Genomic DNA, 23,345 nt, shown 5'->3' on the forward strand with positions numbered 1-23,345 from the left:
TTGGCAAGCAATTTAAAGGAGCTCTGAGGGATGACAAAGGAAGGCAGTTTTGCAGCTGGTATGGCAGGCTGACAGCACTACGAGGGCTCCAGGGCAATGGCAGGGTTATTGCACCTTCACAGACTTGTTCCTAGAGAGAGGTCCTCAGACCCCTCCTCCTTGTACCTCTAGGGCATTTAATCAGTCAGAAAGACAAAAAATATATTCGTATAACATCACCTGCTTTCTAGCACCGCAGGATACAGCCTTTGAGACCAGCATTCATCTTGAATGCAGGGAGCTGGCCACCACCCCACCACAGACCCCACGGTTGCAGGCTACAACCTTGGTCAGGAAAGAGTCTGGGGACCACCTTCTCTGGTGGGCCTAAGGAATGGCAGGTGGCCCACAAGGACGCACATTCAGCTTACCTTCCTGGCCATCCGCAGCTCCTTCCCACACCAGGGCCATGGCAGAGACTAAACATTCTCTGTACCCACAGAGACCACCAGCCTCTCACCCCAGCTATGCAAAAAGGCAGATCTCTGCTGGGATTTCCCAGCCTGTCTGTGGTTAACACCATGGAAGAGGAAAGGCCACAGCCAGCAGCCTCCAACAAGCCACCCAGGACATTGTGAAAGAGCCAGTCACAAGGCACATGGCTGGGGAGGGCTGCTGACTGCCTTAACATTACACCAGACCCACAAACCCTCTTCCTGTACCCTCCAGATCTTCTCATCCCAAAGTAGTGCTGATCACCAGTTTCTCTTACCCCTTTCTTATATGGGACACAGCAAGAATATTTCTTCCTTGAAAACAAGAGTGTGAGAACTTAAAGGTCTTGGCTCAGCAAGAGACAGAGGCTGTAGCTCAGATGAGAGTGGTTTCGTTGTCACCCAACCTTCTTCTCCAGATTTCTCCCCAGATAGTCACATTTTTAAGGCAACAAATGCAAATGATGGGTATTTAGCAGGGCAGAACTCACGTTCATTTTCCAGTCCACTAATGGGACTGTTTCTTCAGGCACTGCTCTGAACACTGTAGCTTCTTCCCCACTCCCAGCTCTGTTGTGAACAAAGAGCTGCATCCCCCCAAAATTAAATAATAATGCAAAAAAAAAAAAAAAAATCACAGCTCTCACCATCACAACCCTTAGGATCAAGGATGGATGTCTTAAGCCTGAAAGTTTCACTTTTCGGTCAGTAAGTTGCAAGAGGGTGCAGAGATTTTTTTAAAGACTGATTAGGATTGCCTTAAATTCCATGTAAGGGCAATTGCTTTAGATAAACCAGTCTTAACTGCTTTGCACCTATTTAAATCTCATGTAGTGGTACATTTTGGAGGAAAGCTGGCCTTGCTCTTCTTCTAAGACAAATCTAATAATAAAAAGCACTCTGCCTTGATCTCACCGTTCATCTCCCCAGGGCCTCTCTGTTTCTGCTGCATTCCTTTGTGTTTATCTGCCCTCTTCAACCCTATCCTGCAATCGGCTGCGTGTGGCACCTCGTGTCTAGAAGCGACATGGCTGAGGTTACAGGAGAGACAGGTGCAAGGGGAGCTCTTGCCCCGGAGCTATCCAAAGGAAAAGAGAAGCTGCAGGGGAAGAGGGTTGTAAGGTATTTCAGATTAAAGCCGACAAACAGCAAACACCTTGCCCCAGGCTACACATTCTCTGCCAATGCAAGCTGCAGCGGCTGCGAGCCCCAGAAACAGCAAAGCAAACACCGACTTCTCTGCAAGGGGGAGTTGTCACCTGTCAGGGATGTTTGCAAATTTATAGGGAGGTGGTAGTGGTGGTAAGGGGAGTAAAAAGAGCTTTCCTCCTTTTAAAAGACGGGGTGTTTGCACAGGTTTGCAATGCATATTTTGCTTTGTAAAGTCTTTTGTCCAGCATTCAACTGAGTGAAGGTGCTGTCTTCCACTGAAGACAAACTGGAACATTTATTAATGTACATAGATTAATGTGCTCGGAGCCACTGCCTTACAGTAAGGGTGAGGATGTGATGGAATTTCCCCGTTCCCCCTTAGACTTCACAAGTCAGCAAAAAACACTTCTTGAAGAAGTCAGTGTGCAACTCGGCCTCTCCAGAAATGCCTCCTGCAAAGCTGGGATCAAACTTATCATAAGCAAGATGTAACCGAATAGCAAAAGCTGCCTGCCCTCCTCTCCTAGCCCCAGTGCTTGCTTCGGCAGCACTGAGGACAAGAGGAAGGGATATTCCATTTGTGTTTCACTGCTTCACAGACGGGAGAGGGAGACTCTGAACAAGGGCTTCAAGTGAGCCTGTCAGCTACCACAGTGCTCTGCAGACAGCTCAGAGGAACTGGAGATGGGGAGGCTTTGCTAGCACTCCATGCAGCAAGGCCAGGTTTGAGCATGGTGGGAGCAAAGTTTCTGCTGACGACCTTTAAACTTTTGGGGACTGTTTTTTTAAGAGGACATAGTTCAAACACAACATTACCACCCATTTTGCAAATCAGGAGCCCCTCTAAACATGAAGAATCTTTTGGACTAGCTATTGAAGAGACGCCATTTTACTGGAGCTGTGCTATGGTGTTGGAAACAGCCGAAACCCAGATGATGATTGAAGGCTTGCGTGTCACCCGTCTGTGCCCAACCCAAACGCAGAATGAAAAGATAACCAGACTTATGTCTGTCATCTCTCCTTGTGCACTTGGATTAGCTTCACCACATTACAGAGCACATACCCAGCTTCAAATTGGCCTTTTTATCCTTTGCAACCTTGCAAGCCAAGAGCAGAGCACCGCAGCCTCCCCAGAAGTAACAGGTCAAGCCTTCTGTCATGGGGGACTGCAACCAGCATGACCTGGGAGCTCTTCCCTTGCAGATGTGATCCTCCAGGTTACAAACACTGCCAGGGTGTAGAACGCCAACATGCCATCATTGAGCACATTAAAAACGGTGGTTGATTAACCAGGGAATTAATTGACACAGTTTCTCAGGATAGAAACACAGAGGAACAAGAAAATTTACAGACGCCAACACAAATTTCAAACCACACATGATTTTTGCCCCCTAGTATACAAAACCCAAGAACATAAACAGGACTCAAACAGCTCAAACTCCTGAAATACCTCCTGCTCCAGCCTACAAGAATAGCACCTGTCGTCTTCACCAGAGCTATTGCTAGGGAAGAGCTGGTCAGTTTGTGCCAAAGGCAACGAAATAGCAACCACCAGTGCCTCATCTGCATTCCAGTCCTGAGCCATACTAATGGGACACCTATGGCCAAGACTTGTTACAAACACTCTCTAGCTTTCCCTGTCTTGGAGACACAGGAAGGAAAAAACCCAACCATGTACGAAAGCTTGGTTTCAGATCATATCTGACCTTTAAGAGAAGAAAAACCATTGAAGAACCCCTAACTTCGGTGAGCAAAATTGCAACTGTGCCCAGAATACCAACAGTTTTAACCCTGAGGCCACACAAACAAGCTCTAAGCAGGGAGAGAGCAGGGACAGTTGAGCAGCCAGGCAAGTGCAATAGACTCCTCAGCTCGTCTGCCTGTTTAGTTGCCTCATCCCTCTCTCCCACCACTGCTGCAGCAGAAGGAGGAGCAGCTAAGAAGTCAGTCTGCTCCCCCTCGCAGCCCCGGGCAGGCACAAAGGAGTGATGCCTTTCCATGGGTCACACACTGTCCAGTTTAGCCACGTGCACAGAACTGCTGCTCACCACTCCCAGAGTCATGCTACCAACCAGCTTCTGCGGGTGGGACACAACAGGCAAAGCTAGAAGGAGCTTCCTTAGTCAGAGGCAGCGGCCACAGCTCCTCCACCAAGAGGAAGAAGATGGCTACACGGCGAGAATAGCCCCAGCAAAACCTCCTCATCCGTCCCCAAAGGTTAAGGAAGTTCTTACTACTCACCCACATTGGGTCATTCAGCTCCGTGTCCTGCACCCGGACGCAGTCCATGCTAATCTCTATTTTGTTAGTAGGGCCATTTTCAGATGGGTCATCAATGAAGTTTAAATCAATCGGCTGAACTGAGCATATTGGCCTGAAAAGAGCAGAGTAATGCAGTTAAAAATCGGCCAAATTTTGTTTTCTGTGACCCCCCACTTGCTAGCGTGTCACCCAGGACATCGGCATGATCACGAACCAGTCTCAGGACAAAATAAGTAATTACTAATGAACAACTACCTCATCACTCGCTATGCTAACAGCAGCCCCTGAGCAGGACAGGGCCTGGAGGGACGTTTCACTTGCCTTACCAGAAAAATGAGGTAAGAGCACAGGAGTTAAATCACTGAAAGACAGAACTCATGGAGGATTTATAGCAGCAACTGTCTCAGCATCAGTCATGGCAAGTCAGGAATGGGAACAGTCAGTTTTATTCCTTGCAATGGACCTGACAGGGTGAACAGTGCACCATCTCTACCTCCTCTCCCTCCCTGGCATCAGCAAAAGAAGAAAATACGCAGTCTGGAAATAGAGTAATGACCCCATTTCCTTAGGGGAAAATGCCAACCATCTGCCTTCAGCGATCATGTGCTGGAAAGCAGTCAGCTCAGAAACCAAAGGTCTTGAAGAGAGCCAGTGTCACTGCTGGTGTCTACATCTGTTGCCCATAGCCTGGATGAAGAACATCTTGAGAGCTCAAGAGCTGTCAGCCATCACAGACTCACACCCACATCTTCTAATCAACAGGTACAGAAGGCTCCAAAACCCCCTGCATCAGTCTCCTGAGCATCCCAGTTATAAAGACGTCCTGTCCCAAAACACTTTATTCTGCAGGTTCCATGTAAGGGCTACTTACTGTTCCAGGAAGTCCCAGATATGCTGGAGCACCTCTGGGCTGAGGAATTCCCTGGGCTGCGAGCTCTGGGACATGGCTGATCGGTAGTAAGTCTCCTTCCAGGAGAAGTGGCTCGGAGTTTCTACAAACCTTAAAAAACAAAAGCAAAAAAAAAAAAAAAAAAAAGAAAGAAAAGGAAAAAAAGAAAAGAAAAACACACACAAAGATATGTTGAATGCATGAGCCCAGCTTGATGAAATCCCATAAATAGAAGCTATTGTGTGAAAAAGGAGACACACTAAATGCCTGGAGCATTCACAGCTGTACAACACACATTCCACACTGCTGCAGATGCTGTATTTAGATGGAGAAGAATTTGGCCACCCTTCTCCAGAAGTTAAATATCCCCCAGAGTTCATAGGGATGCTACATCATAAGAATCCCTGAGGAAAAAAAAAAAAGCCACTTTCCATTTTACCCACAAATAATCAGCTTTCCATATAAAGCAGGTAGGCTTTGCAGCAGGTGAGGCACCCAAATGGTGTGCAATTCCACTGTCCCTGGCTGGTTGCCTCTCTAGATTGCATGGCCTTGGACAATTTAGGTGACTTCTACACCTAACCACCGCAGCTGAGGTCTTGGACTAAAATAAGTATTTTTTAAAAAAATTTGAATAATAATAAAACCCCCCTTCTTTTTGCTTTATTTTCTATGCAAATAAGCAGATATAATCTGATGTGATGGAACTTATCTACTGCCTTCTCACCTCTAATAATTTCTGAGCCTGACCAGCTGATTGCTGCCAGAGCTGTTAATTACCTTGGCCATTTTTATCCCCTTAAGCTCCCACAAGCCTCACAGAAATAGGTGGGCCCAAGAGGAGCAGTGACGAAGCTGGAGCACTCATGCCTTCCACAGCTGCACATTCTCATCCCACTGGCCAATTTCTAAATTCAAACGCGGCAGCTTTTACACCCGTGTCAAAATACTCAGCGGCTGCAGGGATGTAAAGAGGGCAGGAGGAATTTCTCGAGTATATTTGCTGTCGACAAAACACTCTCAGTTCAACCTAATTAAAGTAGGAAGCCAGTGACAACCTTTCCTGCTACCAGGACAGGGGCACTCAACTAAATTTTCATATAAAAGAGCTGTTCTGGCACAATGCAAGTGAACAGCTGTGCTCCCTGCCATGGGAATGGCTGTGGCAGGAGTCAGGGCTATAAATGGATTCCAAAGACAATCGGACTAAGGTTTGGTTTGACACATTTTGGTGCTGTTTAAAACAGTGGTCTAAACAAACTGCATGGAAGACCCTAATTTATTAAGCTGCCAAAATCAAGAAAGAGTGTTTCAGAGGGAGGATCACAGTACAGTTGATCTTTTCCTCTATGTTTTCCTGAAGCATCTGTTTCTGGCTGCTGTCAGAGGGGAATGTAGCACACTCTAATGAATTTGCATGGCTTCTTACATTTTGAGGACGACTCTGGTCTACAAAAAGCTGATCTTTCCTCACCTCTGCTACCTACAGAATGGCATGCTCTTTGAAAGGAGCAGACAGTTTTCCTACACTGATGGAAATCAAAGCAGTTTCGGTCCCCATAGCCATAGCTAAGCATGCCTCAAGATAGGTGATGGTATCACTTCAGTTCCTCATCCTTTTTGTGATTAACAAAAAAATCCCAGCATCCTTTAAACATCCATGAAGAGCTAGAGACAAAAATAAAATTCAGAAGTGTCATAGCCAATAGCTCTGTCTCACAGATGTGAGCACATACCCACACTACTTGTGAATAAATAATCACAAATCCTCCCAGAACAGCAGTTATCCCACAAAATACCAGAAATTACTCCTTTCAAGATTTCAGTCTGGTAAGGCACTTTCAAGAGTGCCCTATTGAAACCCGGAAGAACAGATCTGGCCCAAAGTCTGCTATATAAGCTATGAATCAACACTACCACGGGCTTTTGAGAAGAGCAATGGGGAGTGCATGCTCCCCAGCCTGCTCTTCTGCTAAACCCACAGACCCCAGGCACCACTTGATACCCTGTACTCCATCCTGACCTCCGAGGAATGGGCAGGGAAACCCCAAAATTGATTCTCCAAAGCCACCAAAGTGCTTGCTTTTAACAATTCTTTATCACTCATCACAACTGCCTTTGACCTGAAAACTAAAACTCACTTTCTAGGAATTCATTGCCAAGGTAGAAACAACTGTCCACCCTAGCTCATTACTAAGTACACAGGCACCAACTTCACCAGAAAGAGTTATTACAAAATAGACCCTCCTCAGAGACCTTCTTTCCTTCATAAAGTCTCAGTGCAATGAGATTCCTGCATGCGACAACATGCCCCCAGCTATGGTTCACAGCTGCACAAGGTCCTAGGTCTCAAGAAGACAAAGCAACCCAGTTCAGCCCTGCCTGCTCTGGCCCTCGTGGGCCCATCCAGCAGCAAAGTTGCTTATCATAAACCTACCCCAGCCAAGCACTCTTCACAGCACCACCCACAGCCTGCAGCGCAGGAGAGGAAGGAGATATTAGCTGCACAGACTGATAAAGCCAGGTTTGTTATTCTATGCTTCTGAAGATAACAGAGCTTCTGGAGTCACACCAGTTTAGTACAGAGATGCACCAATTGTGTCCTTAACACAACTCCAAATTTCTCCAGAAAGAGAGTTTTGATCTGTGTCATCTTTATCCATGTACCCAGCAAAACTCCTGGTTTACTGTTTCTAAGAAAAGCGTTATCGGGTTTTACCCGATGGCCAAAACACCACGTTTCCTTATACCAAGCAAAGGAAGTTCCCCGGTTAATGCTTTCACAGAAGCGAAATTTGAGAGACTCCTTCAACACTTTTACTACCCGTACAGCTCTGTTTCCAATGGAGGCTGCAGGACTGGGTGGCCAGCCTTGGCCAGGCACCTGTGAGAAGGCAACAACATTACAGATCTACTGAGTGTTGCTCTTTAGTCAGTTTGGTGCATCCTGCTCTCAGGTGGGAAAGAGCTGTTAAGCTGCAAGCAAACCAGCTTCAGTTCAGCACAAAGCTTCACGCAAGCTAAATTATCTCATTCCCTGTGATCTTAATAAAATCTAAACTTAGTGCCATCATCCTTAACAAACAGCCTTCCACATAGAGGAGCAGCCTCTGTCTACAAAACAGCAAACCTAAGTGCCCAAATTTGCATTTCCACAAGAAAATAACAGCTAAAGCTTAAGCAAGTTCTATGCATAAATTTCACTACTCTAGTTAATTGTCTTTTCCCCAATCAGCAAATGCTCTAACTTCAGTAAAATTATGTGCCTGAAGTTAATCACAAGATAGCAGGAGTTTGCACTGTTCAAATTCCTTCTACCAGCCACTTTTTTTTATTACAGACATTTAAAACCTATCCCTTTTACCCACAACCACTCATCCCAAAGTGCATCATCATAGGAGATAACACTAACGAACACCGACTGTTATACTGACCCACTGACTATGACAGCTCAAAGCATGGTAGTAATTCTCGTCTAGCTTGCCCTCTGCCTTAAGTCTGCAAGCTATACGCTTAATTCCCTCCATTAGCTACTGAAATATTTGGCAGGCAGCCTGCCTCAAGCATCAGAGAGCACTAACTGCACCAGGTTGGAACTACAGAGGGATTTACAGCCCCCATCACACTGCAAGCTAAATGGGACACTGCACCCAGAAGCTGCCTCCTTTAAAAACCACCAGGAGATTATTAATTAACAGAAATAGAAAATTAAATCTTCTCCAAGAAGCAGCACCTCACCAAAAGCGCAAAATTTCCTGGCACAGTGTTAGGACACTGCTCCTGTACCACTAAATCCCAGGACAGGTTTCAGCCAGCAATGCACTCCCACTGAGGTCTAGCTCAGCTCCATCCTATTTATTTTGCTGAAGCAAGAGCAGCTCAGGCTCCAGGTGAAAGCACTTGCCAGATTCACTCTCTGGGGTGAAGCCTTGTACACACTGATTGTGTTGCTGCCTCCTGATCATTTCCCCAGAAGAGCAGTGCTACAGCCCACCAGAGTGGAACTGTGTCCCAGCTGATTCTGTTTGCCATCACTCTGATCAGCAAGACCTCTGTAAAACAAGGTAATGAGAGCAACAGGTCCCTGTAGCTGTGCCCACACAGCACTCCATTTCAGAGTCTACCACAAGGCTCGAATGTTAAACTTCACCCAAAAAGCCCAAACCTCACCCCACCAAAAATCTACAACCAAACAAAAAAAACCCCTGGCAAGCACAGCATTTGCCTTTCACAGGCCTTAGCACATCTGCACTATTGCCTTTCTCTGGAGCCAAGGGTCTCAACACGGGTGGAAGTAAAGCCCTGACTGCTTGACCCAGCATGACATAAACTGGTAGCAAACCAAAGAGAAAACAAGACAGTTCTTCTCCAACTACCTCACTCTAAGTACATGCTTTCCACTCTTCTCCACACTTTCCCCCTTCCTACCTTCACACCAAAGACATTAAAGAAAAGCAACAAAACAAAAACCACCCAAACCACTTTCCACCCCAGAAAACAATGTCAGAAAATTATTAAACTCAACTATTGCAATGAGGCAATGCTTCTCACCCAGAAAGGCACCTTTCACTGCAAAGAGCCTTGCTTAGAAAGGGCTAAACTTAAAACACTAAGTCTGACTTACCCCTGGGGAAAAGACACGAGCTCCTGAGGAAAGAAAAACCTAGGTTTGATACAGAGCATGCACAGCCCCTCCTCTGTAAATTTAACCTTAAAGGCAGATGCCACCTGCTTGCTATTATATAAGGTCAGTTCTAATGCAGGGTGTAGCTTAAGCACCACTGTGGTGCGTGTATGAAAGAAGAAAGACTGTCACAACCAAGACATAGCATGGTTTTCTTTGTTTTTTCATCCAAAGTAGGCTTGGAGCTTCAATACTCTGAACTGCCCCTGAGTTAATAGTAGAGTTTATGGGGAAACCAGAAATGAATAAGGTATCTCAGTGAAGCTTCTGGGCTGGGTTTTAAGAGATCCAAGCACCTCCAGTTCTTGTTAGCTTCCCTCAGAATGTGGAGCTCTGGGGTGGGTTGTGTTTCTCCTGCACAGTGTGCAAACTCTTGGAAACTATCAGTGTGACTTACAGATGCCAGACTTCATGGCTTGATATTGGTGTAAAGCCACGGCGTAAAATCTTGTGAGAAGAAATCCTTCACAGCAGGGATGAGCAAAATGTTCTGGAACTTTTTTCTGCTCATTGCCAGAGTTCCAGAGTGTTGCTTTCTGCTTCTCCCCATCAAATGTCTATCAATCAGTGGCGTACAGTTTTCTGTCATTGGGTCTGTAGTCCTCAATCAGTAGACAAGCAGATGGGGACAGAAAAGTCTTTCTATGTAAGATACAGATTTTGCTGTTTTTTCACAAGATATATTCCTCTGAAGGATCTGCTAGCAGAGTACTTAGGAAACCTTGATGCGAAGAGAATAACATCTACTCTTATGAAGAAAGCACTTCCACATTATACAAATGAACCCAAAGAATAATTAATAATGTCTCAATAATGATATCTAATATGGCTTATTTTATTCATAGCTCTCAAAGTGCTCTACAAAGGAAGACAGTGTAATTACTCCCATTTTACCTGTGGGAAAGCTAAGGCACCAGGAGGTCATAGGATTACTCATCTTTACTCAGCAAGCCAGTTGCGCAGCCAGAAATACAGCCTTGGTCACCTGAGTCCCAGTCTGGTGCTGCTCAGAAAGGAACTAGTGATTTTGTGTGTCTAGATAAGAGAAATTCAAAAGGGCCTGAATTTCTTCAGGTAGTGTATGCACTGCACTTCCCAGTGGAAGAAACCCCCAAACCTCATTTATCTTCAGGCACCAAAATGCTGATGCCCAGGAACGCAAATCACAGCTGCAGAAATGCTGTGACCAGCTTTAAGCCACACTCAGAGCTCAGGATGGAAGTAGAATTCAAACCCGGATGCCGAGACTAAAGCCTAACCTTTCTTCCTGAATGCTCACAGAAGTTAACCACTTCACAGCACTTAATTCACACATAAATTAATACATTAGCCCTCAGCCCTCACGGGGTGTAGGCCGGATAGGGAACAAAGTCACAGAGCAGAGAAGTCAGCAGCCTCAGCTCCAGTTCCAGCCATCCCAATCCACGTGCTGGTCCCTGCCTTCTCTGGTTACACCTTGAAGGGCATCAAAAGCAACAGTAAACAAAGCACTGAAAGTTCACGAGCATTACGATCAATTGCCTGAGTCTTGGTGTTAGTTGTATTTTTAGGTCTTGAGTGCGGAGGGGGTTCCTTTTCGGATGGAACAGCTAAAACTCGAGGAACTTGGCAGCCCTCGTCCTGCTGGAATTCCCCCCGCTCTGCATTTTAACACTGCAGTGGTTTGTAGACGTCCCTCCCTAATGAAGCTCACAGCTGTGCAAGAGGTGGAGGAAGCAGGGTCTGGCAGCACGGGACAAACGTGGCCCTGGCAGGCAGTGTCAGCTGGAATTCCCCGAAACCTGGAGCACGCTTGTCCCCCTCGGCTGCATCAGCGGCCCTGGAAGCACCTGTCAGAGACCTCTGGTAATCAAACTGGTTCATTGCTGTAAACAGGGGGGGGCAAAATGGAAGCCCATGGATATTCAGGCAGGCTCTCAGCCCCTTCAAGGAGGAGATTGCTGTGGAACTTCAGGGATCTGTCTTGCACCTCTATGTACGCTTCTTTCTGCGTTTCCTTCGTCAACAAGCAGCCCCCATTCCCAGCACGAACTGCACCATACCACGTGTTCTGTCATTTTTTTCTCTGCCTCATGCCATATTGCAAGGTCCTGGCTCGTGATAGCCCAAAAGAGACTGACTCCCATTCTGGCAGAGGCAGGCTCTGCTGAACTGGACTCACAAGTATTTATTTTCCTTTAGATTTCCAGCCCAGCTTTCAGATTTCGCTTTTTAAAATCTAGACTTCCATCAACTTCTTTCAATCCTGCAGATTTGCCTTCCATATAACATTGGTCCTACACGTTAGTCCCATAAAATATCTCCAGAAGAAGAGTGATGGGTGCATGGATTTGGAAGGGCTAACGTAAGGGATAACAAGCACCAACACACAGGATTTTTATGAGACAGAATACAGCTTTCACCCGTGGTTCAAATGTCCATTCTTTTTTCCCTAATCCTGCATATTTCAGGTGTTTCTCAGATCTGATCTGCAATCTCACTGAAAAACACCTGGACAACAGGATGGTTTATGGGGAGGGGCAGCTGAGAGAAAAGTGGTCCAGTGGCACAGAGACACGCATTAGAAAACAAAAGAAGCCAAATGCCTGAACGGCGAACCCCAATCTCAGAAGTAACCACCAACCAAGGAGATACAGGGAACACAAGAAGGAGCTAGGAGTGACAGTGGTGAAGGGCTCTGTGACACTGCCAGCGTCCTACAGCATCCACTGTGGACAACCTAGGGAGGACTGTTAGCTTCTTCCTATTCTCTAAGCAAATGACACTTGTATTGTGCACACCCTGTTTCAACTGTGTGAAATATATTTAGAGGAATTAAAGCAATTCTGTCTCAGAGAAATGTTGATTGCAAGCCTTATAAAAACTCTGTGTTCTGCTAGATTCTACCGTAACAGTGCATGCTGACCTCCCTGTGATTTAAATTTCTGTTTTGGAAGTGTACATATGTGAGCAGAATGGAAAGGAGTAAGAAGGGATGGCTCGGCTTTCTGTTTGCTCATTACTCGAGCCTTCAGCGCATGGGCAAGACTGACCTATATCAAAGAAAGTGAAACTGGCTGCACAGAATGTTCCTCCTAATTCATTCTGCTGAAAAACACATTGGGGATTTTTCTCCCTTCATCGTCTTCTTTCAGTTAGAGTCATCTTGAGTAAGACTATGCTCGCAATGGATACAACAGTTTCAGCTTTGCGGTGGCCCCTCAAAGCACGTTATATCACCAGAGCCCTGGGCCCCACGCCAGGGCCCCGCTCCAGCGCTGGCAGCAGAGCTGCTTTGGGAGAAAAAGGCTCCCTCTGCATTCCCAGTGCTACTGTGCCAAGGGGTTCCCAGCTTGGCCACTGCATGGCCTGCTCCCTGCAAACCACTGGGAACCACTTCTGGAAGCAGAATGGGTTCAGAACGCTATCAGCGCTGCAGCCTGGGAACCCACCGTACCTCCTATCTACATCTCATCACATCTGCTATCTACATGTCATCATTATCAGCCCTGACAACGGTCACCAATTCTGCATTCTTTGTCCTCAGGGCTTCAGGCAGCTGACCACTCCACCAGCACTAGGAGCACTGTCCTCTAACTGTTGGAGCAATGTTACCCAATTTTTTTTTTTCCCTCTAAAGATTCCTTCAGCATCTTGTGAACTTTCTCAGACCTCTCTTATCTCCCACTCAACCTTGGACACCCCCTACTCCACCCTCCCCTTCTCACCCATCCTTGGAAACTACCTCCTCACCCAGCCGTGGACATCCCCGACCCTTCTTTTCAGCCCTGACACCCACTCCCTTTCTCAGCAGGGTCCCAGACTGATGGAGCTCTGGCCAAGGTGAAAGCACTGCCACAACAGTTTCTCCACCTGCCCACTGCAAGAAGAGCTTTCTAGTCTGGGGTACAGAGCCCTCATAATCTCCAGAAGTCCACCCAGGAACCTGAGAAACCTGTGTTGGGAAGCCCAGAGTCAGAGCGTGAGCCCAGAGCTCAGGACACCCAGGTCAGCCCCTGGCCCCTGGGTGACCTGTTCATCTTTGCCCTTCCATTCCTGAGGTATAGCAGTGCCACCAACTTTGTTAAGCACATAGAGACCTGTTGACCATCAGTATATCTCCAGGGAAACATGGTCCTGAGACTTTCCAAATTTAAATTATGAAAAAAGAATTAAATCTCCAGCCATTTTTAAAAAGCATTAAAACCAAAACCAATTAAAAACCAGCTGCAATTATACTATTAACTCACTTGTCCAGTCAATCCCTTCCCCAAACCTATTTGCAGTGATGGTTAAAAGCAGTGCCTATATGGAGAGGGAGGAGTCAGAGCTGCTGGGCAGAGGTGAGAGCTTTTACTGCAGTGAGTGTGAAAGTCTTCTCAAGAGCAACACGAGTGGAAAATCCAGGCCCAGCCCTCAAAATTCTGAGGTATTTTTAAGCCAAGTCCAAAAATAAGTATTGTAAGATAAACTTTACAGGCAAACTCTTCAGAAGCCACAAAACATTTACAAGTACATTAAAAAAAAAAATCCATTTAGTCTAAGTAATAGACAGCATTTGATCAGTTTTAGATACCCAGCTGAGAACCTGCTTTTGGGTCTACCTTTCGAAGTTTACATGAGCCTTTTTGCAGCCAGCCAGCCAGCCAGCTCTGACAGATTTACAGCAGGACAAACGGAGTGATGTCTCCTCCTCCCCTCGGTGCCAAGCACAGATCTCTGCAGAGAGGTCTCCTGCGGAGAGGTGCTGCCTCCAGCCCTGTTGCCAAATCCCAACCTCTGCTGCTCAGCTGCAGCTACAGTGAAAGACAGCAGGGACCATCTTTTGTGCCTCCGGGGAGATGCCTAACCCAACATCACCCTGTGACCCACTCATCCACCATCAGTAATGGTTTGCAGCAGGTGCCCGGGGGCACGTCCACGAGCTGCTGGGGAAGAAGGAGACTCAGATCTCTGCTGTTGCGGTCTGCTGCACAGTGTGGAGAGACCCCTCATCTTTTCTAGAGGAGAAGAAGGGAAAAGGCAGGTGTTAAATGCCCAAAGTAGCATAAAACAGCTAACTACGCCCTTTCCAGTTATCCAGATATCTGCAGCATGGTGGAATATTAAAAGAAAACAAAGTAACTGCCCCAGAAATGAAAGCGGGTGAGGTAATTCTCCAGAGATGACAGTCATGGCAAAATACAGTTATTATAGGCCTTCATCACTAGTGTTCTGTAGTGATTTTAGGTACGTAATAGGAAAAATTGAAAAGTTCTGAAGAAGCAATAGCCAGAAATCTGACCTTCCTGAGGCTGGCTGAATTATTCCTCCTTTTGGGCTTTGCTTATCACTATTTTTCCTGTGGGCACAGAACTCATCCCAAGTAGCTGGCTTTCAGTATTTCCCACAGGAAATGGGGCTCTTCTAACTATTGTCTGCTGACATTTTGCAGTGTTGAGTACAACCAGCATCTCTCAAGTTTCATTAGTCTACCTCCTTCACAGCAATATAAAGACCACAACACAGAATGAGAAATTGCTTTATTTATTACAGATGGTAAAATAATTCAGCCAAGTGCATCAGAGCTTCAGAAAGGCAGTCAGGGTGTCAGGAACTGGCTCCTATTAGGTACTGCAAGGCTCTGAAAGAGGGCAGAACTGGGCGGGGGGGGAACCCCAAACAAACAACAATCCTAACAGAAAAGTTCCGCTTGCAGCCAGGGTATAGCAGCAAGGAAAGACCTCAGCTACATCCACACTGCTGGTCTGGCCTGGATTCAGCATCTGGTTTGTGTATTACCACTTATGTACTTGCAAGCTTGTTTTTCAGACTTGGCCCAGACCTGAGCTCTGGGCTGTCTGGAGAGGAAATGACTGTGAGCACTGTTGAGCCCAAACCTCTCATTTTATATAGTGCGGACAAGTTAGGCATGGTCTAGGCTGAGCTTCCTGTGGTCCAGTCCACCACCAAATGTCCTGAGCTCATCTCAAGTACCCTGTGCCATGCAAGCAAGTAAGTGCTAGCCGCAGGCAGCACATTGCCAAGCAAGTGTGACAGAATCCCCCAGATCAAGGGTTTGCCATGAGTGCAACTGGTCCCCCAAGCCAGGGACACACACTGTCCTGAGTAGCTGCCAGGGAGATCTCTTTGTGTTCCTGACTGCCTTGCTTGTTAACACAATAAAAATGAGATTCTGTGGTGCGCAGAGCAACTGTTACAGTCTAGGAAGCAAAGCCAGAGCAGTAGTCCTCCAAAAGAGTAGCAGGGCTAAACCAGAAAAATACCCCACGCATTAGTTTATACCTCTTTTAAAGACACAATCAGAACCCAAGAACTTCTCATATGCAATGCTCATGCCTGAAGAGATGAAATCAGGCTGAGTGCTTCTCCCAGGGAGTGCAGGAATGAAGCATCATCTGAGGAACTCTCACACTGCTGATATCCATGCTCCAGACCACAGTATACAGATAGCACCCAGCTGAGCAGACAACCGGTCATTTCAAGTACAGTATCCTCTATTTAGTGGCAGATACACGTAGAAGTATAGTGTAAGTGAATTGATGGAGTGATTCTACTACTAGATATGGTGCATTTACATGGAATCCTTCCAAGACAGCTCCACAGAAGCTGTGAACACTCGGTGCAGCACACAGGCACTCCTGACCATGAGATGCGCGTGCCTCCTTCAGCTTGCTGCTGCGAGGCTTAGTGAAGCAAGAGGAGACTCTTGCAGCATGTGGTCGTGGACTTTGGAAACCCAGGTAAAGCCAGCTCAAATCTCCAGGTGTCTGACTGCCCTCCATGTCCCTGGGATGAAGATGTGGGCTGTAGATTTGTGGGTCAGGGCCGAGGTGCTCAGGGGGCTGTGATCTCAGATCTGGACTTGGCAATGGGCTAAACTGAGCACCTGTCCTCACACTCCTGCACCAAACACTGTTTCTGGGATGGTTCCAGCTAACAGGAGAGGGTAAGGATCTTCTGCCTCCCTTCACCCTGATAAGCAAGTTTTAACCCTCTCCAAAACTTTCCTGAGCGCTGACACCTTCCAAAAGCCCCCAGAGAAAAATGAAATGCCAGATTCAGCTCCCTCTACCCTATGCTATAACTGCTTCCACTGAACTGAGTATACTTTTCTGGACCAAACCAACAGGAATACGCAGGCTCTGTGGCAGGGCACACCACAGGGGCTTTTCTGGCTGTGCTTGCAGCCCCGATTGATCGTGCTGGGGCTGCAGCCCTGCAACGTGCTCTGAGCTCTGTTTCAAGACTGGCACAGGCTTCCTGCAAGCAGCCTTTTCCCTGCTTGCACCATATCACCGTTGGTAGCATTGAAGGCATGTTCTCCAGGACACCGACACACTCTGCCAAGAACAGAGTTTCTTTTAAATTTGCTGGGATTTGGGCCTTTTTGATGGGTGAAGGAATCGGATCCGCTCTCTGCCAGGATCTTCCCAGCAGCTCGTTGGGTTTGTTTGCCCAAGCCCTTGGGGTGCTGCGGCTACAACCCTGGGGAAGGCGCTGGGCACCCCTGTGCACTGAGCAGCACGAGCTGAGTTGCTGCGGTCGCAGTTCATGCAGGACAGGCATTCCCCAAATCTGGCCACTGTAAGGAGATGGCAGGGAGAGACTGGGGAGGGGACGTCCCAGACAGGTCTACAACATGGCCCCCCACCACATGGAAGCAAAGCAAGAGAAATCGTGCATCATACATGACAGGGCATTTAATCACATAAATATTAAGAGAGGAGAAGTACAGCTTCCTCAGAAAGACAACATGAAATACGCTATTATTTTTTAGGACAGGAAGGTCTCAGACTGCCTACTGCAAAATACTCATGACATTTTGAGTTGAGCCAGGTAAGACTCTTGGCTCGCTTAAGGCACCGACTCTTACGAAAGCTGCTTCAGTCTTTAGTTACACAAATACTTTTCTCTATGAACTGCTCAAGGAACTTAAAGTCCCTCTCTCAAACTCTCTCTCGAAGGTTGAATTTTACAAAAATACAAAATAAATCATCATGATAATACAGAAAGTCCCCAGAACTCTTCAGAAGCAGGAAACTGTAAACAGCAACATCCTGTGTTTCAGTAAATAATTAAAATGCAAAACAGAAACACCAGCAAAGCAGATGTTAGGTGCAGATTCCTGTAATACAAATTTGGTTGAAGCTGTCACTTGTTCCCCTCACAGCTAAGCTGCTAAATCTGATATGTTTTGGATGATAAGCAATAACTTCCATTCCCCACCCCTGCCACCAGTGATGCTCCTATGGGAAAAAGAAGTCTTCTGCTAAATATCGTGCTGGCTGCATTTTTCAGAGTGCAATCCTGTGGCAGCACAGCTATTGGTAAGTCCAAGAGCAGAGAATCCTTCACTCAAAAATAAGAGCACTTGCAAAAACCTTTCTCTGTGTCACAAAATAGCTGCGAGATAGGGCAGATGAAGTACAAAGAATTAAGAGCAGACTATAGAGCTGGAAGACAGGAACAAGTGAACTGTTGGTCAGAAACACTGCTGGTGTGTAAGAGAATGCCACCTGGAGCGCTCAGAAGGTCTTAAATATTCTTGATGCAAAGAAATTACAGGGTTATCTCCCTATGATTTTATCAATATATTGCCATACCTAATGTGATTTATAATTTTTTGCATGTGATTATCTTAAAGCAGTAGCTCCTGGAGTGCTATCAATACACCAGAGCCTCCCATTCCATCAAAACCAGGAATTATGTTTCCAGCCTGTATATTTGAAGAGCAAAATTCACAAATATGAACAACCAAACTTGGAAGAAAGTGTAAAGGAATTTTGTTGTTTAACATGAAGATTTTTAATCCTTAATATTTGACCACCTAATGCCCACCTTCACTCTCAGAGCCAGCTGAACTACGATTTAACAGCCACTTCAAAGACCCCATTGACAGTAAGCACAGCAATCCCACCATTTTGCCCCACTGGCTCTGAGTTGAGAGGCAGACGCTGCTGGCAATACACAGCTGCACAGCTGCTGCTTGCAGCGTCTGGCTCACCACCACACTGCAAGCTTCTTTCCGTGCATTTTTTCAGTGTGCCTTGGCTTAGGTACATATCAACACTACTAAACTAGACAGGCATTGAACCTCCCAAGGTAAGGTTTTGTAAGCAGACTTATTTTTATATTGCAAAGAGCCTACTTAACCCCCGATCACTTGCTGCAGGGTTTCCCCCTTCTCACACTTGGAGTTGACTGTTCTCTTTATAGCTCCATGCACCAGCCGAATTCCCCTTGCTTATGTGCATCAGCATTTATCACATCAGGCCACCTGTGCCACTCAAACACCTGACTGGAGATGACTGAGCAGCAAAATCCCATGGGGAGATGGTCTGCTACACAGTAGTAATTGATTACAAACAGGCATCAAAAACTCCCAAGATAAGCCCTAGGAACTGATACAGACGTTTTCACAAAGCTACTAAGCACGTGGAAGGATATTATCTCTCTATTATCAGCAGATCTAGTCAAACAGACCTCAGAAACCCACTACAGCAAAACATTATTCTTCTAATTATTTCGATTTTTATTATGAGCTACTAAATTTTAAATTAAACAGAAGTCAAAATTTGTGTGGCAGTGTAACCAGTGGCACCTACCACAAAGCCCACATTCCCATAAAGGTTTTCACAGAAGTGTGAAACTAGCTTAAAGCCAGGCATCAAATTAAAAGCCAAGTTGCCTTGATTTCTTCCTCATCCAAGACCCTCCTTCCTCTCCCACAACTTGTGGCACCTATGGACATTTTTTTATAAGGATTCAATGCTCCTTTGGACACTTACTGCACTTCAGAGGGTTTTATTTTTCCCAAAATCAAAGCTGAGCCCTTTTGCTCTGGATCAGGCCAGAAAAACTTGTGTTTATTGAGAGAAGCCATTGCAAGTCAGCTTGTAGCAGAAGGTTCCACGCAAATCAGCAGGGTATTATAACTTCTAACATGTACCATAAACACCCTAAACATCTCTGAACAGATGAGCTATTGAGAGAACTTGTTTCATTAATTTCTTCAGTGTTTTTGGAAGTTGAGTGGAATCCTATGAATTAGGTATTCTCCCCTCATGGTAGAAAGGCCCACATGAAAGATGTCACGTATTCTCCTTACAGTCCTTTGAAATCTGGAAAAAACCAGAAAGCTGCCAATGTGGTTCCACTTTAATCCTTTAAGAAGCACTGAAAGGACCTCCAAGCAGACAAATGTTTTGTTAGAACACTCTTGAGGAGCCCATAATTTTTGAAGAGGAAAAAAGAAAAGTACTGTCTTTGGCAATGACTGTGAAGGGGTTGTGACATCCCCCGAACAATGATGTCTCTCTGGCATAGAGCAAAGAGGTCCAGTGGGGACAAAATGGAGGAGGGCAGCAGGGATGAGCAGACTGCTGTGGCTCCACCAGGAAGCAAGAACTGAAGTAGGTTTAACATGCCGCTCTTGAGCGGTGTTTTGCAAAGACCCTGTCTTCTAATCCCATCTTCTGATGAGACTGCAGTATAAGAACAGGAGAGCGGCTTAAGAACAGACCTCAAAGGCAAGATAAACACCCTTGCGCATTCACGGCCAGCAGCACACGTCCTTAGTCAGGTGCCGGGGGCAGCTGAGAGGGCCCATGCTGGCAGTGTGTCATCCCTGCAGAGCTGCTCTGCAAAGCCCTCCTGCCCACGAGCCCACCCTGCCATCGCTATGTCTTGGCACACTGCATGCTGTCCCCTTGCAGGCATCTGGTTCCGGCTGGGGACCCTCCTTCATGGCATTTCTACCAGGGGTGACAGCACAGCCGTGAAGGTGATCACCACCTCACAGGAGGCCAATAAAAAAAAGCACCTTGCAGGCTCCCCTCCAACTTTCCTTCCTGTGTGGAGCCAATTCTGCTCCTCCAGAAGTCACCGGCTGCTCCGAGTACGCCACAAGCTGCTCAGAACAATTTCTGTCCCCTCTCTGAGTCTTTGGAAAGTACCTGCTGTATCACTGGCTGTTTCTGCAAATAGATCTATACCAAGTCACGTGGCTTTCCTTACTTGGCTTCAGGTCTTTCTGCCCACACAGCAAATTTGGACTCCCATCTCGAAGGTGAAGGCAGATGAGATTCGTCCACCCTGTCATAGCAGGAGTTCAGTTATTCTTCAGCAAAGCATAGTGCAAGGAAAGAGAAAAAGCCTGAAGTTGCCCTAACGCAAGGATTCTGCAGAGCCTACATGTGGGATGAAACACTCCTGCAACACATTACCCTATGATGGCTTAAGCAAAGCTCTGTCACAGCGTCACCCAGCTAATACCCAAGTGAAAGGAGAGCTGCTTACATCAGCATGGATTCACGACCATGAAGGGGCACAGCACGCTGCTGCCTGCGATTAGAATGAGTAGCCAGCACGTTTTGCCTGATGTGCTTCCTCCCAACCCAAAGGGAGGAAATATGTTGTTTCACTACTGCCTATTAGTAATGATGAGCACTGAGTACAGTGAGTTTTTCACCTTTGTGCTGCATTGCAAGCATTAACACTGGTGAGATTCCTGTCTGATAATTGCAGTCCATTGACCAGCCCTGTTTGATATGTATGGGAACCAATGAAGAAAGGTGAAATGACACGTGCAGTGATCCCAGTGAAAGATCCCTTTGAACCCAGGAGCTCTGGCTGGCTGGAACCAGACCTGCTCACCAGAATCTATTCAGATTCAGCACCCAATAGATGATGCCTGCCATGGCCCATGCCCTCCCCTCTCTTCCACGTCTCAACTCATTTCTGACAGCTTCCCTCTTCTAAAAACAGATTTTTTTTTTCTACATAGTTGTTTGGAGGTTTTTGATGGATTTCTTTTTTTTTTTGCAACCCCCCTAAAAACCAGGGCCTTGTCTGAGAAACCAGGTTTCCAGCACTGATGCTGCAAAGACCAGAGGATTTCAGGGCTGTTCCTCGAGTCTGTTATTAGTGAGATTTGGGAGGCTGGGCCGCATCACCTCGTGCTGAGAATACAAAGCCAGAAATGAAAGAGGAAAGAGCAGCTTGTATGAGAGGCCTTTGATTCAAAAGGGAGAAGTGAGCCACAGTGAACGCCTTCAACACATCAGCAATGTGAAATCCTGAGGCCATCAATTAGCCTGGAGAGAGGGGCGAGCAGAGCCAGCAGGACCGTAGTCCGGAGCACCAGCAGGTGCATTCCCAACAGCCCCAAAAGAAGAGAACTCCTGGGTAAAACACAGCCTAATGACCATTATTTCCAAGAACACAAGTAACTTATCTGTAAACATCACTCCCCCAACCAGGCATTAGCTGGGAAAAAAGTGTCTTTAGAGAGAGAGACTAATTACATAGCTCTCAACAGCTGGACTTTGATCATAATTACAGTGCCTTCTTAGTCTTACGTTAGTGGCTTTCAACTGCAGCTAGGTGGGCACTTCTTGGAAGGTGGAAGCCCCGCCTGTTTCAGATAGTTAGCTCATTTTATGACTCAGAACTAGCCTGGGTTTTCTGTAGCGCAGGAAGGGCTCTCACGGTACCATCCACACAAGTAATTCATGAGGGTCAGTGACTTGGCACTTCAATGTAGGTCCTTCTTACAGCTGCACCTTCCCAGGCCCAGGAGGCAGAGAGCACTGAAGCCTGCTTTATCACCGATTTCAAGCACTTCATGCAAACCCCTTTATAAGGGAACCAAAAGAAGAAAACCTTTGAGTTTTTTGCTCAACTCTATTACTGCTGAACTTCATGGCAGGGGGGTTAGAACCAGATGAACTTTAAGGTCCCTTCCAACCCTTACCATTCTATGATTCTATGATTCTATGATTCAGCATCTTTTAGCTCTTTCTGTTTAAGCAGAAGAAATATGAGCACACTCAGAATATATTTCCAACCTCTGTTCAGATATTCCCAGGCTACTGTCGCATCCCTCACCTCTGCACAGGGATGTGTGTCCCGTCTGTGCCCGGTGCCCCTCTGCCCCTCGCTCAGCTGGGCTGCGGCTCCAGCACCCAACACCAGTGACCACAGCAGCAGGTGGGGTTGTGAAGGAGGCGGCTGCTGTCCTGTGCCCCAGCCCCATTGTCTGTCCTTTTGCGCAATACATGGGGTGCTTTGCTTTGATACCCACATTTACAATGAGATAAATAGCCTAAACGAGAGAGCTGGGCTGTTGAGACAGAGGCTGGAGTAGCCTAAACACACAGCACTGGGAATCTGGGCACCCAGCTGTTTTTCCTCATCTGTGGCACTGAAATACTGTGTTGTTTGGATGTACCACCGCAGCAGCACATGGTTTCACTGCTGTGAAGTGACAGGCAGTAAGTATACAAGCATTATGATGGCACATTAGTTAATGCTCCTAAGCGTGATCTGTGTTTACCTCTTGTTAGAGGAAACATTTTAGCTGGCTCCCACGCTGTCTGCCTGCCGAACACCTCGTAAGTGAAGAGATTAATAGATGAAGCAGCAGTAGAGGGTAAATCTAAGCCACAAACCTTAGATCTAACTGGGATTTATAATGGCTTCCCCCTCCAACTCTGACCTACAGGGAAATCTGTGTGACTCACGCTCCCCTCACCCGTTTTAACAGGGTTTCCAACAGTTTTTAGTATCGTTATTTTGCCAGCATGCCTCAGCTCAACGTTATCTCTTTGCTGTTTAGATTATTACTAGATGTAATTTTAAAGTTGCAAAGAAGCACACTGGTATTGGCTAAATAAAGCACTTTGACCACATCAAAGCAAAAGTGTTTCAAAGTGTGTAAAATATATACAATTATGAAACTATTCAATTTTATTAAATCAGTCAGATGAATATCACCCAGCACACCATGAAAATCCAACCCAGTGGAGCTTAAAGCTGAAGACCATCTACGTCTTCAGACTGAGAAAGGTATCTCTGGGACCAGCTTTCAGCTGATTTTGACCTGTGGCAGAGCACAACCACT

General features: G+C 46.4%; 1 protein-coding gene across 3 annotated transcripts in view; it reads right to left on the reverse strand.

Moving 5' to 3' along the window:
- TP63 (tumor protein p63) overlaps positions 1 to 23,345 on the reverse strand; it is a 104,253-nt gene that overhangs the window by 78,899 nt on the left and 2,009 nt on the right. For 2 of the 3 annotated variants that reach the window (XM_075417346.1, XM_075417347.1), the window contains exons 1-2: positions 4,759 to 4,847; positions 3,867 to 3,999 (exon numbers count right to left, since the gene is read on the reverse strand). In XM_075417346.1, the coding sequence (XP_075273461.1) occupies positions 3,867 to 3,999; positions 4,759 to 4,832 (207 nt within the window). In that variant the 5' untranslated portion in view covers positions 4,833 to 4,847. Of the gene's footprint in view, positions 1 to 3,866; positions 4,000 to 4,758; positions 4,888 to 23,345 lie in introns of those variants that run through there. The other variant, XM_009931665.2, reaches the window with a different exon arrangement.

Source organism: Opisthocomus hoazin, chromosome 4 (genome assembly GCF_030867145.1).
Source record: "Opisthocomus hoazin isolate bOpiHoa1 chromosome 4, bOpiHoa1.hap1, whole genome shotgun sequence".
NCBI classification, from domain to species: domain Eukaryota; kingdom Metazoa; phylum Chordata; class Aves; order Opisthocomiformes; family Opisthocomidae; genus Opisthocomus; species Opisthocomus hoazin.